Source organism: Macaca thibetana, chromosome 9 (genome assembly GCF_024542745.1).
Source record: "Macaca thibetana thibetana isolate TM-01 chromosome 9, ASM2454274v1, whole genome shotgun sequence".
Taxonomy (NCBI): domain Eukaryota; kingdom Metazoa; phylum Chordata; class Mammalia; order Primates; family Cercopithecidae; genus Macaca; species Macaca thibetana.
Window position 1 is genome coordinate 18087051 of NC_065586.1, and position 16579 is coordinate 18103629.

General features: G+C 41.8%; 1 protein-coding gene across 6 annotated transcripts in view; it reads left to right on the forward strand.

Annotated features, from left to right (window-relative positions):
- The first annotated feature begins 424 nt into the window (after nucleotides 1-424).
- The window catches only part of CACNB2 (calcium voltage-gated channel auxiliary subunit beta 2), a 404413-nt gene continuing 388258 nt past the window's right edge, over nucleotides 425-16579 (forward strand). For 2 of the 6 annotated variants that reach the window (XM_050804647.1, XM_050804649.1), the window contains exons 1-2: nucleotides 425-851; nucleotides 10840-10932. In XM_050804647.1, the coding sequence (XP_050660604.1) occupies nucleotides 732-851; nucleotides 10840-10932 (213 nt within the window). In that variant the 5' untranslated portion in view covers nucleotides 425-731. Of the gene's footprint in view, nucleotides 852-979; nucleotides 1240-10839; nucleotides 10933-16579 lie in introns of those variants that run through there. The other 4 variants (XM_050804648.1, XM_050804655.1, XM_050804658.1 and 1 more) reach the window with 3 other exon arrangements.

Here is a 16579-nt window from a genome sequence, read left to right on the forward strand (position 1 = left end):
CTGCCCAGGGGATGTTCTTTGCAGACATTTGCTCTCCCGGGCTGCCAGCAGCCTTTACAAATTTAAAACTTTAAGTGTAGGAACCCAGCCTCTGTCGTCCTTCCCCTCCGAAGTTAAGAGGTCTGCTTTTAGGGTTCCTGAGAGGAGGTGTGGGGCCATGGGAACAGGATCAAGGCCCCCACGGCGCCCGCCCCCCGCCCGGGTCGAGCGCCGGGCCTGGCTTCTGCGGCTTCGCAAACTTTTCAGCCTGTGCGCCACCGCGACGCGCAGCTGCTGAACCGGAGCCCACGCGGCGCGCGCCTCCCGCGAGGAACTTTTCGGCTTGTCACTCTCGCTTTCCGACGCACCTCCCCCTGGCTCGCGCTCCCGGAGCTCCCTCCCCTCCTGGCGAGGACCTTTCCCGGCGCCCGCGGCTCCGATCCCCGCCGCGCTGCGCCCGCTCTGCCCGGCCCCGGCTGCCCCGCGGAGGGCGCCCCTCTCCCCAGCACCGCAGCTGCGCCCCCGCGTCCCGCCTCCCGCGCTGCTCGCTTCGCCGGATGCCCCGGCCCCGTCCCGCGCACTGAGCGCCTGGCAGCGCGGCGCCCGGGGCGCTGCGGGGCGCTGCGCCGAGAACAGCCGGGCCTGAGCCCTGGGCGTCCCCCAGAGCCGATCGGAGCGCCGGGAGGCGGGGGCGAGGAGGAGGGGATCCGCCGCCGGTGCTGGCTGCTACGCTCCGAGCCGACTTTTCGCCAATGGTCCAAAGCGACATGTCCAAGTCGCCTCCCACAGCGGCGGCGGCGGTGGCGCCGGAGATCCAGATGGAACTGCTGGAGAACGTGGCTCCCGCGGGGGCGCTCGGAGCCGCCGCACAGGTAGCGAGAGCGCGGCGCTTTCTCCTTGCTTTGTGAGCCGCCGGGCAGGGCACCCACCTCGGGCTCTCCCGGCACCTCCGCTCCAGGGATCTCTAGCCTCGCACCTCCCCGCTGCCTGGGTATCGTCAGCCACCTCCTCCCCTCGCTGCTTGCCCACTCTCTGCTCCTCTCCCGGCGCTGGGAACCCTGCCCCTTTGCGCCTTTTCCTGGCTCTGCCTCGGCTTCCATTTTTCTCTGCTTCCGAAAAGCCAGTGGGGAAGGGCGGGGGAGACCTGCCCGTCCTCCCAGACTTCTCCCGGGCTGCCCCAGCTGGCCCTCCTCGCCCTTTCCCGGGAGAGGCACATGGAGAGACATGAACCAGGCTAGTGGACTGGACCTGCTGAAGATCGTGAGTCCGGGTGGGCGGGAGGGGGCCCATCGCAGCGCTTTCTACGATGCCGACCCTCCTAGCCACGCTCGGAACCGGGATGGGCGGGGGTGTGAGGGTGATGGGGTGGAGGTGGGCAGGAGGGGAGCGAATGTGGGGGCGCCCTGCCGGATTTCCCCCCAGAGTTGCCCGGACCACGCTGCGCACCTGGGGCTGACAGCTCTCCAGTCCCTCGGGCACTTGCCAAGGTTTGCCTGTCCCACCTCGTGCCTTTCCCGTAAGAAGCGAGCAAGCTGGGGACAAGAAAGTTTTTATTCTTCCGTCTCCCCTGAAATGTTAGCCATTTCAGGGATCTCCAGGATCCCCTTTCTCTCCGATAAGTATTCGCGGTTTCTGGAAAAAGTCAGCTTCGCTGCAGGTTGTTGTGAAATTGGAGATGTCAGTTGTAGGCGCTGGGCAATGACAAGGTGGCTTTTTTTTACGTAAGGCTTCAGCAGGTACAGTTTGGGTTACAGACACCTCCAGGTCTCAGCAGTGAGGAGTCGTTCAACTTTTCTCCCAGCAGGGAAATGACTTCAGACTCCTAGCTGCGGGCTGGCTGTTGGCTGGCCAGTGATGTGAAGAGGTCATTGTTACATTTCAGGAAGCATTCTGGAGAAATGTCTCTTTGCTTAACGGTATTGGCTTGTTGATTTCAAGCCTATATTTGCCAGATTTTAATTTGTGGTATTATATATATAGTGTGTGTGTATACACATATATTAATACATAGACACACATACACACACTAGAGAGAGCATGTTAGAGTATCATTTGCTGTAGTCGTGGGGGCAGGAGTGTGACAACCTAATAAAGGTGGCAAATGTTTTCTTGCTGTTGTTTCCATAGGTGGAACCTGAGTGCTCTAGATATTTTGATATTGTAATCATGGCAGTTCCAAGTGGCATAGTAGTCTAGCTTTATTGAACTTTCTTTTACCATTGGGAAATTAATGTGCTAACTTAAAACACATAATTCACTTTGATTCGAGAAGGGGAAGAATGTGGAAACCAAGGACTTGTGTAATCAGAAATCTATTTCTTTTGTAGTGGTAAAACAGCTAGATTTTAGTCCGCCCTGGGCTGTTTGCTTCACAAGCCGAGTGGGGACATGTAATGAACCAGCTACATTCCCATCTGGTCTCTGCCAGAGGATCTGAATTTTAACCAATAGAGTTTGCATTTGTTCTAGACTCCTGATTTTTATCTAGACGCTTGCCAGGTTAGATAGAATGAAAAATGTACCCGGAGACCTCGGTTATTCTAGGATGAAGGTCTTGAATACTATCAATATTCGAGTCCTCCATCAAAGGAAAGGACGTTTAGACCCTCATTTGCCTTTGATCTTCCTTGAGGGATATTTTAGAAAAGTTTTTATTCTTATGATAAAAATAGAGTTCCTAAATTCCTGGAGATCAAAGTCAGGGCTGGCATTCAGATAAGAGATACTAATTTACTTTGTGATTTATGTATAATGATTAAATGTAAGTCAACAAATTATTGTACAGCAGCAATGTGGAAATGATTCTGATGTGGAAAGACACAATTTCTGCCTTCAAATAATTTATATTCCAGTAGCAGCAATTAGGATGTATGTATAGGGGCTGTAAGAGAAGTTCTGACTAGTATACGGCTTCAAAGGAATAAAGATAATAAACATGCCATTTGGAGAAATCTGTAAGGATTTCACTGATGAGGTGGCATTTGCAAAAAGATTTGAAGGATGGGTCAGATTACACCAGATATTTTCGAGACAGTTGGTAAGCAGTCGTACATAAAACAAAGCCCCAGAAGTAAGAAATATTACAGTATATATTTATCATTTCTAGTTTAAAAAGAGCATGGTAAGGTCAAGATCGGGCACAGTTAGGCATAAAACTGACAAAGCAATTTGAGACTACATCTTGGGGACTTGGAACCTTTAGTGTATTGAGCGACAGGGAACTGTGGAAGGAGTTCAAAACAGGACCCCCTTAACAGCTCATTTGGGAATATTCACTTGCAAATGTTCTGTATGATAGTTTCAAATCTCAGGAGTCCAGAAGTGAAGTTATCAGGAGGCAGACAGATGTAACAGTTTGGGCCAGGGGTAATCAGGCCTAAGAGAAAAAGAGATGAAAAGATAATGGATATGACAGTTCTGTGTATCAAACATCTCAAAGTTCAATTCACAGGAATTAGCGAGTGATTGCATAGATAAAGGAGAGAGAACAGAGAGGGCAGAATGGATTTTACAAGCAAGTTTAAGAGAGAGAAATATTCACCTGCATCAACATTTCATCTCCTTGCTTTCTCTGCCTTCCAAAAATGAAAGCAATTTGACTTGAATTGCGTTCATCTCACATCCATTATTTGAGGGAACCATTGCCTGTTTATTTTATATCTAATAAATCATGGCATCATAGGGTTGTGTGAGGCTTGGCAAAGTCATCTCTTCCATATCTCTGTTTGGGCAGAACAGACCAGCAGTAAAAACTGCCTGAGTAAGGAGGCTGGCTCTAAAGCATCCTCCGTTTGTGTGGTACCGAGTAATTCTACTCAGAATTACTAGGCAGTTCTACCTAGAAATGGAGTTTCTATTTACAAATGGAACCTCTAAAGCAATCATTGGTTTTAGGAATCATTCTACTTCACCTCTGGATTATATTATTATATTTGTATGAAGAAAGCAGAAGACGTAGATTTGCAAACTCTGCCATTTTCCTTTTCTGTATCAATCAGTCTGCCTAGAGAGAGGGAGCACCCTGATACATTCCGGTCCATTTGCCCCAGTACATTGCCATAAACAAAATGATATATTTCTCAGAGCCCTGGTTTCTGTTTGTTTTGTTTTTGTTTTTGTTCTGTGTTGATTTTTGAGACAGTCTCACTCTGTCACCCAGGCTGGAGTGCAGTGGCACTATCTCAGCTCACTGCAACCTTCACCTCCTGGTTTCAAGCAATTTTCCTGCCTCAGCCTCCTGAGTAGCTAGGACTACAGGCGCCCACCACCATGCCCAGCTAATTTTTTTGTATTTTTAGTAGAAATGGGGTTTCACCATGTTGGCTAGGTTTGTCTCAAACTCCTGAACTCGGGTGATCTGCCCACCTTGGCCTCCCAAAGTGCTGGGATTACAGGTGTGAGCCACCATACCCGGCCCAAAATGGATCTATTTCTTTCATAAGAAATGAGTGGCAATCTAACTGCAAATTCTTGAAAGTTCCAATTTAAGAAAATTGCATTGCTTTTTAGGTAAACTGTTAAACAGTTTCAGTGTGAACTTGGACACAGTCTACCTCCAAAGTCCAGATTCTCACAGAGGACCCTTTCTCCAAGCTCCAAATCTGTGCTGTTCACTGTGGTAGCCACTAGCCACCTGTGGCTTTTGAGCCCTTGAAATGTGGCTAGTCTGAACTGATATGTGCTGTAAATGTGAAATTCACACCAGCTATCAAAGCCTTAAGATGAAATAAAGAATGTAACACATCTTCATTAGTAAATTTTAAATTGATGACATGTTGCAATGATCATGTTTTGGATATGCTGGGTTAAATAAATGCATTGTTACAATTAATTTCACCTGTTACTGTTTACCTTTTTAATGTGGCTGCTGGAAAATTTCAATGATGTATTTGGCTCATATGATATTTCTATGGGGCAACATTAAACTGGTAATTCTCCGGGGAATTGAATAGCTCCTGCATGAAGGTTGGGTGAACGGGAAGCAGGTGACAGGGATTGATAGGTAACAGAAAAGGAAATGGAGGAGTAACAAGAAGAGTATCTCAGCACTCTAGGCCTCAGGGAGATTGTCAGTGGCACCTCCAGTCACACCTGAAACTGAACAGACAGTAACCAGCGGGCCTGTTTGTTTTGCTCCTAGCAACAGGTCCCAGCTGGTCCCACCCCAGCGGAGTCTGCCAGATGCTTTTCAAGCATGTGATGGCAACATCCTGAATGGCTGTAGCAAGGAGCTTTATCGAAAAAGAGTAGCAGCTGTTTTCTAGTGGCTCTCGAACTAAATCAACACTGTTTTCCTGAAATAGTCTTAGGTTCCATGTCCAAATGAGTTTTCTGCAGTCTCCAAAGTTGGTGGCCATAGGTCCTGTGCTTTATATTTTGCTGAAATCTTCACTTCTAACCACACCATCACTTTCCTCTTGAATGGTTTTTTTTTTTTTTTCCTGATGTGGCATGGGAGAAATTTACAGACATGCCAATCAGAATTTCTGAGTATGTTTTAGAATTTGAAATCTATCTGAGTGATTTGAGGTTTTGTTGTTCTTACAGTCTCATGCTCTTTTTTTTTTTTTTGTCTCTCTTTTTATATGAAGACTCGGTTTACCTGTTGCTGTATTTAATTCCTTTGAATTATGTAGCCTTGGCCCGTTCAAGAGAAGCTAAACAAAATACGTTAACCCCATAGAGGATGGTGATACTCTGCAATTGTGTAGCTTGTCTCTATCCTACACATAGTATAGGTCAAAAACTACGTTACAAACTAATTGTAACAATGTATTATTTCACAACATAACAGAGAGAGAAAACTACTTATGACATCACTTGAAGGAACCGGGCCTGTCTTACTGATCTTTCCAAGCCTGGCAGGAGGTAGATTGTGAAGAAGGCATGTGTTGTTCCTGGCTTTCTGCCCTCCCTGCCTGTGCTCCTCCTTACTGGGCAGATAGATCTCTGCTTCCTGGCCTTCCTCCTCCCTCCTCCCTCCTCCCTCCTCTACCTGCTAGACACCCACCCCCATCCCCAAGAACTCTATTTATGCAGGCTTCTTGTTCCTTTCTGCTTTTGTGTGAGCTGAGCCATATAAAAGGCACTCCTTTTTCTAGGAATGTCATTTAGCTACTTCTTGCCTAGTAAAGGATCTTACCCTTAGCTTATTCACACTAAGCTATTGGTAAATGAGGAGATTTGATACATGATTTCTCTATGGATAGTTTTGGCTTTGTTTTTGGTCATAAGATGAGGAAAGTCTGGAAATTCAAGGGGATAAACATCACTGAATATGAACTGAGAGAGATGGAGACTAGTTTTTTAAATTTAATTTAATTTTTTGAGACAGTGTCTCACTCGGTAGCCCAGGCTGGAGTGCAGTGGTGCAATCTTGGCTCACTGCAACCTCCATCTTCCATGTTGAAGCATTTGTCCTGCTTCAGCCTCCTGAGTAGCTGGGACTACAGGCACATGTCACTACAGCCAGCTAATTTTTTGTTTGTTTTTGTTTTTGAGACAGGGTCTCGCTCTGTCACTCAGGCTGGAGTGCAGTGGTGCTATCTTGGCTCACTGCAACCTCCACCTCCTGGGTTCAGGCGATTCTCCTGCCTCATCCTCCTGAGTAGCTGGTATTACAGGCACCAGTCACCTCATCTGGCTAATTTTTTTGTATTTTTAGTAGAGATAGGGTTTCAACATGTTGGTCGCTCTAGTCTTGAACTCCTGACCTCAAATGATCTGTTCACCTCTGCCTCCCAAAGTGCTAGGATGACAGGCGTGAGCCACCGCGCCCAGCCTAATTTTTGTATTTTTTAGTAGAAACGGTTTCACCATGTTGGCCAGGGTAGTGTCAAACTCCTGACCTCAGGTGATCCGCCCACATTGCTCTCCCAAAGTGCTGGGATTACAAGCATGAGCCACCATGCCCGGCCTAATTTTAAGTGTCAGTATTATGCTCACGGGAAGTAATCTGTAGGCAGGAGAGCTGTCACAATAACCATCAAAGCACAGAAGTCATATCATTCTTCAGGTTGTCCCCAGGGGCTGCCAACATTGTGTACACGGCTAAAATCTCCAGTTAACTGACAACTTCTATAATTAATTACTCCTGTCTCCTTCAATCATACAGAAATTAGATTTTCATTACTTGTGAAAAGGTCAACATTTATTTGCTGATTTTTAAGACTGGAGTCCACTCTTAAGTTATTTAGTGTCAAGAAAGATATTCATTCACACTAAGCTGACATTAACATCATGATGAATTTTGAATGTCTTTTTAATAAGTCATTAATATATTTTTGGAAATGTCTTAAGAATTTTTTCCCCTAGTTTCTGAAATCTTAGCCTGATATTTTGAAACAAATAAAGTAATATAAATATAAGAGTTTTTTTTTTCTTTTTACTATAGTGACATAATTTGTTTTTATTATGCTTCATGTAGCTAATAGCAATTAGTGGAAATTAGCGACTTTTGGGACTCCTTTTTCAAGAAGGACATAGAGCCCTGCACGTGTCAGGAAGAATCTATAGGTAACACCTTGTACTAGAGCCAAATCCCCTTTCCTGTCTCCCCTTTTCTTTGTAGAACCTGGGCCACACTAATGATGAACTGTTTCAGATATCGGGTGTTCATATATTTAATGTTGGTAAAAAATATTTAGAAAAACCATTGTTCACAAAAGTGGCTGCACTTGAAACAATTACACACATTTTTATATATATATATTTTCAAATTCAGTCAGCTAAATATTTGAACACTTCATCTTACCTGTCTTCTCCATCTGGGAGAGGTTTGACCTTCCCATTTTTTCCCCCTTAATTCCTTCAGAAGAAGTCGTCTAGTCCTTATTTTCAACGATTTCAAGTAACTGAAAACCGAATCTTTTGAGCAAGATGGACTTAATTGTAAATACGCATTAGATTAAAAGAAATTTAATTTCGTAATGGCAGGATGAATTCTCATTAACATTTTTAAAGGTATATGAAAAATGGGCTATTAGCTTTCCAAAGATGCTTTAAATTTTTTTTGTTTTTTGATCCTGACTGTTATTATAAAAAAATATAAGTGGTCAGTAAGTAGTCACTCTATAGTTTAATAAAAAAAGAGAAACTTTAGAAGAGAAATGACTGTGGAAATTAGTAAAATCGCAGAATAGAGATACAATTAAGCATATATATTTATTTTGTCTTCTAATAATTATGATATATGATAGAGCGTTGATCTAACACTCTTAAGGCATGAGCAAATGAATACTTTAAATAAATCATCACTTACACATTTAAGTAATGGAAGAACAATTTTTTTTCTCAAAACTATCACCAGCATGCATGCAGTTCAGTATGCCATAGTTGTTTAGTGTGTAAACTGTCTTAGTACAGTTGAAAACTGTAATAATTTCATTACGTATCCTTTGCATAGGTAGCTAAGTACGCCTGAAATAGCGTTTATGAACAGGATTCCCAGGGGCCTGGAAAAATTAATGTGAGTTTTTAAATGTGTCCAACTTTTTGCAGAGAACGACCACCTCCTCTGTGACTGTCTTTAACTTTGTGTGGCTCTCACAGTGCCTGATGTACAACTGTGAGCAACCACAAAAAACCTTACACATCTAAGAAGCTGAATAATGAAACATATTTATCACTAAAATGCTAAAATTAAAGGACAATAGAATTGTGAAGATATTCTTTTCTGTTCATTTAAAAATGGTACTGGAGGCTGGGCATGGTAACCCACTCCTGTCGTCCCACCACTTTGGGAGGCTGAGGCGGGAGGATTGCTTAAAGTCATGAGTTCAAGACCAGCCTGGGCAACACAATGAGACCCTGTCTCTACAAAAAACAAAAAAATTAGCCAAGCATGGCAATGTGTGCCTGTAGTTCCAGTTACTTGGGAGGCTGAGGTGGGAGGATTGCTTGAGCCCAGGGGGTGTGGGGGTAGTCAAGGCTGCAGTGAGCCATGATCATGTCACTGTACTCCAGCCTGGGTGACAGCACAAGACATTGCCTCCCCCCCGCAAAAAAGGAAAAGATTATATTTTGTCTTTGTTCTCAAAGATAATTTATGTTACTCATGAGGGTAAATGGTGAATTTAACACAGATTGTCCCTACACCCCCAAAGAAGCATGTTAGGCCTTAAAAATACTTTCAAGGTAATAAGTACTTTTGCACGTGGGTTAATATATATTTAAAAGAAAATTTTAAAGAGATTTTCATACTTTATTTTACCTTTCTTAGGCCTTAGAAAATGCATCTATCCAAAACTTTACATAATAATTGGAAAAGAAAAAAAGTGGTTAAAAGAATGTTATTTTTCAACAGTTTACTGAATAATGTTTACATAAGTAAAAAGAATAAGCTGTTAACTGAGGAGAACCTTGTATATTACATTACGAAAGCCCAGCATAGCTTTCTTGCCATTTATGAAGTTGAGAGTTAATTAAATGTCATGGAAACACATTTGTATTATATAAATCCCTTAGATACTCTGAACAGAACAAACATCTATAAGAAAATTTTTTGCTTTAAGATTATACCACCCTCTCAATGATTGCAAATTCATCTAAATTACTCATAACGCAAATGTTTGTAATAGATTTCAGCTTGCCTAAGTGCTACATACACTATGGCAGATATTTTAATGAAAACCATATGAATAGAGGAAGCATAACCAAATAGCATTTTCAAAACCTGAATGTGATGATTTTAAAAATAAATGGTGTAAATTTCTGATCATCTAATGAAGTCTCTATGAGCCTAATAATTCTCAACGTGTTATATACACTTTTGTCCAGTTCATTTCCACGTCTTCCAACCCCTGCATAGGTATCACTTTTTATGTATTAGTTTGAGTCCTTACCATGTGTTAGATCTTAGGCTAAATGCTATAAATACATTATTTCATTTCATACTTAATCCTATGAGGTATTATTTCATCTAATACTTAACCCCATTTTAAAGATGAAAAGATTGAAAAAATTAAGAAACTTGGTCAAGATTTGCTATGGCCAGGATTCTAACCTGTGTGCTGCATTTAACTCTAAACTCAGTGTTAAGCTATTGTTCATTTATATTTTAATGTTTAATATTTGCACTTACTGTATCTGTGCTTAGAATTAAACATAGATTGATGTGTAGTTTATTCTTAGGGTTCTGAATGTAAACTATAAATGTAATAGGAAAAGCAAGTTCATTTTTAGATGTTTGTGCTTGGCCCAATCCTATTATTGAAACAAACCATCTTACCTTTAACTTCTTGTTTTAAATGTTTATTTTTAAATGCTTTATCATTACAGGCTTTTGCCTCTTGCCTGCTAACATATTTAGAACAGGTAACATCCATTGTTTTAATTCACTAGTTATTCAGTGCTTTGCCAAGAAAACTCTCCTCGCCGGCCGGGCCCGACGGCTCATGCCTGTAATCCTAACGCTTTGGCAGGCCAAGGTGGGCAGATCACCTGAGGTCAGGAGTTTGAGACCACCTTGACCAACATGGAGAAACCCCGCCTCTACTGAAAATACAAAATTAGCCAGACATGGTGGCACATGCCTGTAATCCCAACTATGCAGGAGGCTGAGGCAGGAGAATCACTTGAACCTGGGAGGCAGAGGTTGCGGTGAGCCGAGATGGTGCCCTTGCACTCCAGCCTGGGCAACAAGAGTGAAACTCTGTCTCAAAAAAGAACAGAAAAGAAAACTGTCCTCCCTACATCATCACTGACTGGAAATAGATTTGTGGAATCCCACCAATATTAACTTTCTAATGATGCTTACATGATGGCAATATATTACTTGTTTTTGGTCTTTGACGTTTTCTACAACTAGGCCTACATTCCTGTTAAAGGGTCTTATAATAATCTTATTTGTCTTTTTTGTAGTCATATGGAAAAGGAGCCAGAAGGAAAAACAGATTTAAAGGATCTGATGGAAGCACATCATCTGACACTACCTCAAATAGTTTTGTTCGCCAGGTAAGACAGTTTTAAGTTCATGGTTTTGAAACGTATCTTAAAATGACTTTAGATTTTTAAAGGCGGTTTTTCACTCTTTTCCTTAAGGTTTATGTAGTATGATTGTACTTACTTTTAATTGAAGTGAAAACTGTGCTGTTTAATGTCATAATTAAAATATTTTAATTTTAAGTGAGACTAAGTAATAATTACACTCTTTCCTGGCAAGTTGAGGAAAGACAAGTGTAGAATTCATTACAGAGGATTTCTTTGAAACAGAGTGAGAGAACTCCAGCAGAAATGATTCTGGATTTGGGGCGAATTTTTTTTTAGTGGGACAGAGAGCTGGTGGTGCGTCTGTATCTCCATCTATGAGATGCTGGGGTTCTTCTAGTTGAGTTTTCTTCTCACTTCGAGCTTGAATTGAAAACTAGAAAATCGTTCTTGGTCTCGAAATGGTTGAGGCTACTGAGGTTAAATAGAACATGCAGTATCACTGAGACATAATTTAGACCATTTCTGCCTTTGGAGACATAGCCTTCGTCTCATTTAACGTGTAGTATATTCCTGCCAAGCAGCCTGGAATGGTCCCCTAAACAGACAGTGCCAGGCTCCCTACCATATAAACACACTTATATATGGTAACAGAAAGGAATTCCGTTACCAGAGGAAGGGCACAGAGGCAGCTGGACCTCTGAGGGTTGTGGTTGCGTGTTGAGAATGAAGTCTCATCAGGAACGAGTGAGCTTGTTTCTTCCTCTAACCCCTCTCCATGGAGTGGAAAGTAGAGGAGGAGCATGCTGCAGAGAATCCACTGTTGTGGCTCAGGGATGGCCAGTGTCTGACCAGTGCTCTCTTCATCTCTTGTCAATGACAGCTCACTCCCCAGAACAGTGGTTGTCAACTGGAAAAGCTGCCCTGTGTCATTTGGATGCCACTTTCCCCAGTGCTGCTTGAGTCCGTCATCATGGCCATGGATTCCATCCCTGCCCCCAGTTTGTGTGGCAGGAGGGTCTCCTATAAATCCTTTATCACGTTTTGGGTTTTATTTTTGTGGGGGACTGTTACATTTCACTAGCCGTCTACCCTTATTGGCTCCTTGTGGCACTCCCCAGGTGTCTCCCTCTTGTTTCCTTCCCACAGTTAGCCGCAGTTGAACTTGAACTTGTCCACCTGCAGCATTGGTGGGGATTTTGATCGTGGCTGGTTGCTGCTGCTTTGCACTGTCCTTAGACAAAGGATGATCTGTCCCCAGCCATCAGTCCCCGCTTGCAACGTTTGAGGATGCCAGTGGTACACCCAAGTAACTTGGCAACTGGAAAAAAATGGATCCTGGCCCATGCCAATTGGGAATTGTTGTGGTTGCAGGAAGTGAGAAAAAGAGTTAAGAAGGGGCAAAGCAAAGCTTTTTTGGTTAGAAACATTTAGAAAGAAAATAGAAGATGAAGCCAAGTGAGGCCCAGCCCTAGAGCTATGTTCTAATGGTGTCAGCAGGAGCTGGGAAGGCTCTCAGGTAGCGGAAGATGTGTGTGTTGGCCTAATGTTATAGTGGGCAGAATCCAGGCATCATGGTCCTGCTGATGAAGGGAGGGCCTTGGGACATAGTGACTTGGGTGTCTCAGTTAAAGGAAAGTTACCCAATGCCTTTTCCATTTCAAGTGTGCATATTTATTCTGCCTCTGAGACAAGAAGATTGAACTTGGAGAGCTAGAGTTAGAATCTACAACTCTGAGTCATCACGCAGGACCTGATACAGAAAAAAAAAAAAAAAAAGGAAGAAAAACTAGCTCCTTAGTGTGCATAGTAGCTGCAGCAAAGCAACAAATAATGCCAAGCTGCTTGTTGAAATTGTATGGAAACAAAACTGATATGTTTCAAGTAAGCAAGACATAATGAACAGAAACGAATAGTGTAGAACCCATTATTACTCATTTAATCCCTGTAGAAATGCCACGTAAAGGCAATCGCTGGACTCCATTTTCAAGTTATATTTTTGACTGTGAATTCCTTTTTCATAGAGTTTTGAGAACTCAATTCACATGGCAAGGAGGGATTACCATAGTGTGTATAAGTAAACTGGAATTTGTTTTTCTTCACAGTAATTTTCTTTTGTGTTCTTAGTAATGTATGTAGCTTAAAACACTATTATAAGTGATAACAAGAGTTGTTAAATGATTTAATGTAAAGTTAGATGCATATTGCCAAAACATACATGAGCATGTAAGAAGGCAAAGGAAATTTATCCCAAAGGGTAAATATACAGGTCTGTTTCTTAGAATATCAATAGGATGAGGTGTTTGCTATGGCATGGGTTTTGGGGTAATGATTACACAGGCATATCATTGAAAACCCTTAAATGCTGGTTTGCATCTGTCACAAAAGGAAAACTAGTGTCTTTGGCAAGAGTTCTGAGTTAAAATTGTATTTCTCCTTTGGTAATTTAATCTCTATTCTGTTAAAACAGCGTTCCTATTTTGCTGCCATTTGAAAATAAGTAAAAGCTACCATAAGATAGCCAGATATTTAATAGAAATGGTTTCCTGGAGTGTTTGCAGGAATGCATGGCAAATAGTAACAATGGGCACATTAGATGATGATGATGATGATGATGATTTATTTATTTAGTTTTGAGACCGAGTCTCACTCTGTTACCCAGGCTGGAGTGCAGTGGCATGATCTCAGCTCACTGCAACCTCTGCCTCCCGAGTTCAAGTGATTCTCCTGCCTCAGCCTTGTGAATAGCTGGTATTACAGGCACAAGCTACGCCCAGCTGATTTTTGTATTTTTAGTAGAGATGGAGTTTCACCATGATGGCCAGGCTGGTCTCGAACTCCTGACCTCAGGTGATCCACCCACCTCAGTGTGCCAAAGTGCTGGGATTACAGGCGTGAGCCACCATGCCTGGCAGCACATTGGATTATTAAATAATTGGAAAAAATACCCTTTACATGTTGTTTTTTCATATAAGTGTATATTTTTTAAACGAGTGACTTGCATCGACACATACTGCTTACTTGTCTGTAGCTAGGGAGCATATATAATTGGTATTACAAAGGTATTTGCCCAATAGAAATGGATTTTGTTTTAAAATATCTTGCAGTTAGAGTCTACTATTGCACTTTAATTAAAAATAATTCCTATATAATTTTTAAAACCTTAGAATTTTATTGTTATAAACAGTATATTATTTGTAAGAAATTTAAAAAGTAAAATATTCAGAAACACTAGGTATACTTTTAGGTAGTCTTTATAATACTAAGATTTAAAAGTTTTAGATAATGTGAAAATTTGACATAAAGGAAACGAATTAAGAACTTAAAAAATATCAACTTGGAGAATATCAGAGAGTTTGTTATGGAATAAATTGTCCCCCTATCCAACTCTCAAATTCATCTTTAGAAGCCCAAACACCCAGTGTGACTATATTTGGAGATAAGGCCTCTGGGAGTGGGGCTCTAATTCAATGGGACTATTATCCTGGTTTTTTTTGTTTTTGTTTTTGTTTTTTTGAGATGGAGTCTCACTCTGTTGCCCAGGCTGGAGTGCAGTGGCATGATCTTGGCTCACTACAACCTCTACCTCCTGGGTTCAAGCAATTCTCTTGCCTCAGCCTCCCCAGTAGCTGGGATTACAGGTGTGCACCACCATGTCTGACTAATTTTTGTGTTTTTAGTAGAGACAGGGTTTCGCCATGTTGGCCAGGCTGGTCTCAAACTCCTGACCTCAGGTGATCCGCCTGTCTCAGCCTCCCAAAGTGCTGGGATTACACACATGAGCCATCGCACCTGGCTCTTATCCTTTTAAGAAGACAAAAAGAGGATGAGGATGCGTGCACACAGAGAAAAGGTCATGTGAGGACACAGTGAGGAGGCAGCAGTCCGCAAGCTAAGGAGAGAGGCCTCACCAAAAACCAACTCCGCTGCACCTTGACCTTGGGCTTTTAGTCTCCAAAACTGCAAGACAATTAATTCTTAACGTTGAAACCACCCTGTAGTAACCTGTTATGGCAGCTTGAGCAGAACAATAGAGATTAATATATAATTAGGCTTGAAAATGGGCCTTTTAAAATCAACCTTCTTATTGATCATGTAACATATATGCCAAAAAGTGCACAAATCATGTATTCAGTCTGGTGAGTTGTCATAAGGTCAACCCCTGTGGAGCTACCACCCAGGTAAAGAAATAAGCATTCAGCCCCACCTGTTCCCTTTTGGACCTTTCTCAATCATATTCCCTCTTTCCTCACTAAAGATAATCACCATCCTTACTTCCAGTACCATACATTTGTTTGACCTGTGTTTGCAGTTTTATATAAATGGAATCATTGTGTATCTAAATTCTTTCACTGAACATTATGGCTGTTATATTTATCTATGTTGGACATTTTAATAATTTGTGGATTGTCTTTGGTTGATTTTGGCTTGTTGGTGTGATTTTACAGCATTCCATTGTGTGGAAAGACATTTGATTTATGTGCTCTCTGTTGGTAGACATTGGGCTGTTTCCAGCTGAGGGAACTGAGACTGATGTTCCTATGCACGTTCTTATGTGCCTGTTTGATAGACATATGTATGTGCTTTTGTTCAGTGAATAGAGTGGATGCTAGGTAATATGGCATGCCTGTGTTCAACTAAAGTAAACACCGTGAAACAGTTTTCCAAGGTGGTTGTACCAATTTGCACTTCTACAAGCAGTGGGTGACGGTTTCGGTTGTCTTACATCTTTGCTAAAACATAGTAGTGTCAATGTTTTTCATTACAGTCAGTTTTATGACAGCGCAGTGATACCCATTTTTCTGATATCTAACCCACAATTTAACTGTGGCTAGACCTAGGGAACAGCTAGAGAACAGAGAGAATGAGAGAGAGAGAGAGAGAGAACATATCATATAGACACATATACATATATATGTCATATATATGTCAATATGTCATATACATACTGTATATATCACATTATATACATGAAAGGATTTATGAGAACATTTTATCACTCTGTAGTCAATTTCTCATTAGTCATATTCTGTAGCAATTTGATTAAAATTATAGTTATTGGAATGTGGTGAAACATATTGGAATATATTGTAACATCAGCAGAAAAAGGCTACACAGTAAAAGGGTAAAAAGCATTTACCAGTGGTTTTATCTTTCCAAACTTTTAGTTGTATAGTTAGCTAATGAAAATTTACCTTTAAGAAGAAAATTTACCTTAAGAATGGTCTTAAGGAAAGTTTTCTTCTGGGTATGTTTCTGTGTTAGACTCTAAAGCAGAATAGCAGCTACCTTAAAATAATTTTTGCAGTTATATAGATGAAGTTTCCATTTTGTTAATAAATCAGTTCACCATTAGTTAGTCAACTAATTAGTCTTGTGGCCCTTGACATTATCAACTTATCTGAAGTCAGTGATATGTTACAAGAGGAATTGGGGAAATGGCATACCTCAAGAAGTTAGTTAATTTTCCCCGGACATTGGCTCCATGTTACCTTTTGGGGAAAGGGTTGAGTCTTGACCCAGTAGTACAGGAATGGGTCTGTCCATAGGGGTCATTGATTGTGCGTGGCAGATGTTAGTGGGATTTCCCATGAACTGTGGAAGATGAGGTTGCTGTTGGTTCTATTCCATATAAACTTGTTGTAAAGTGATAAACCAGTTCATCTTATACAGT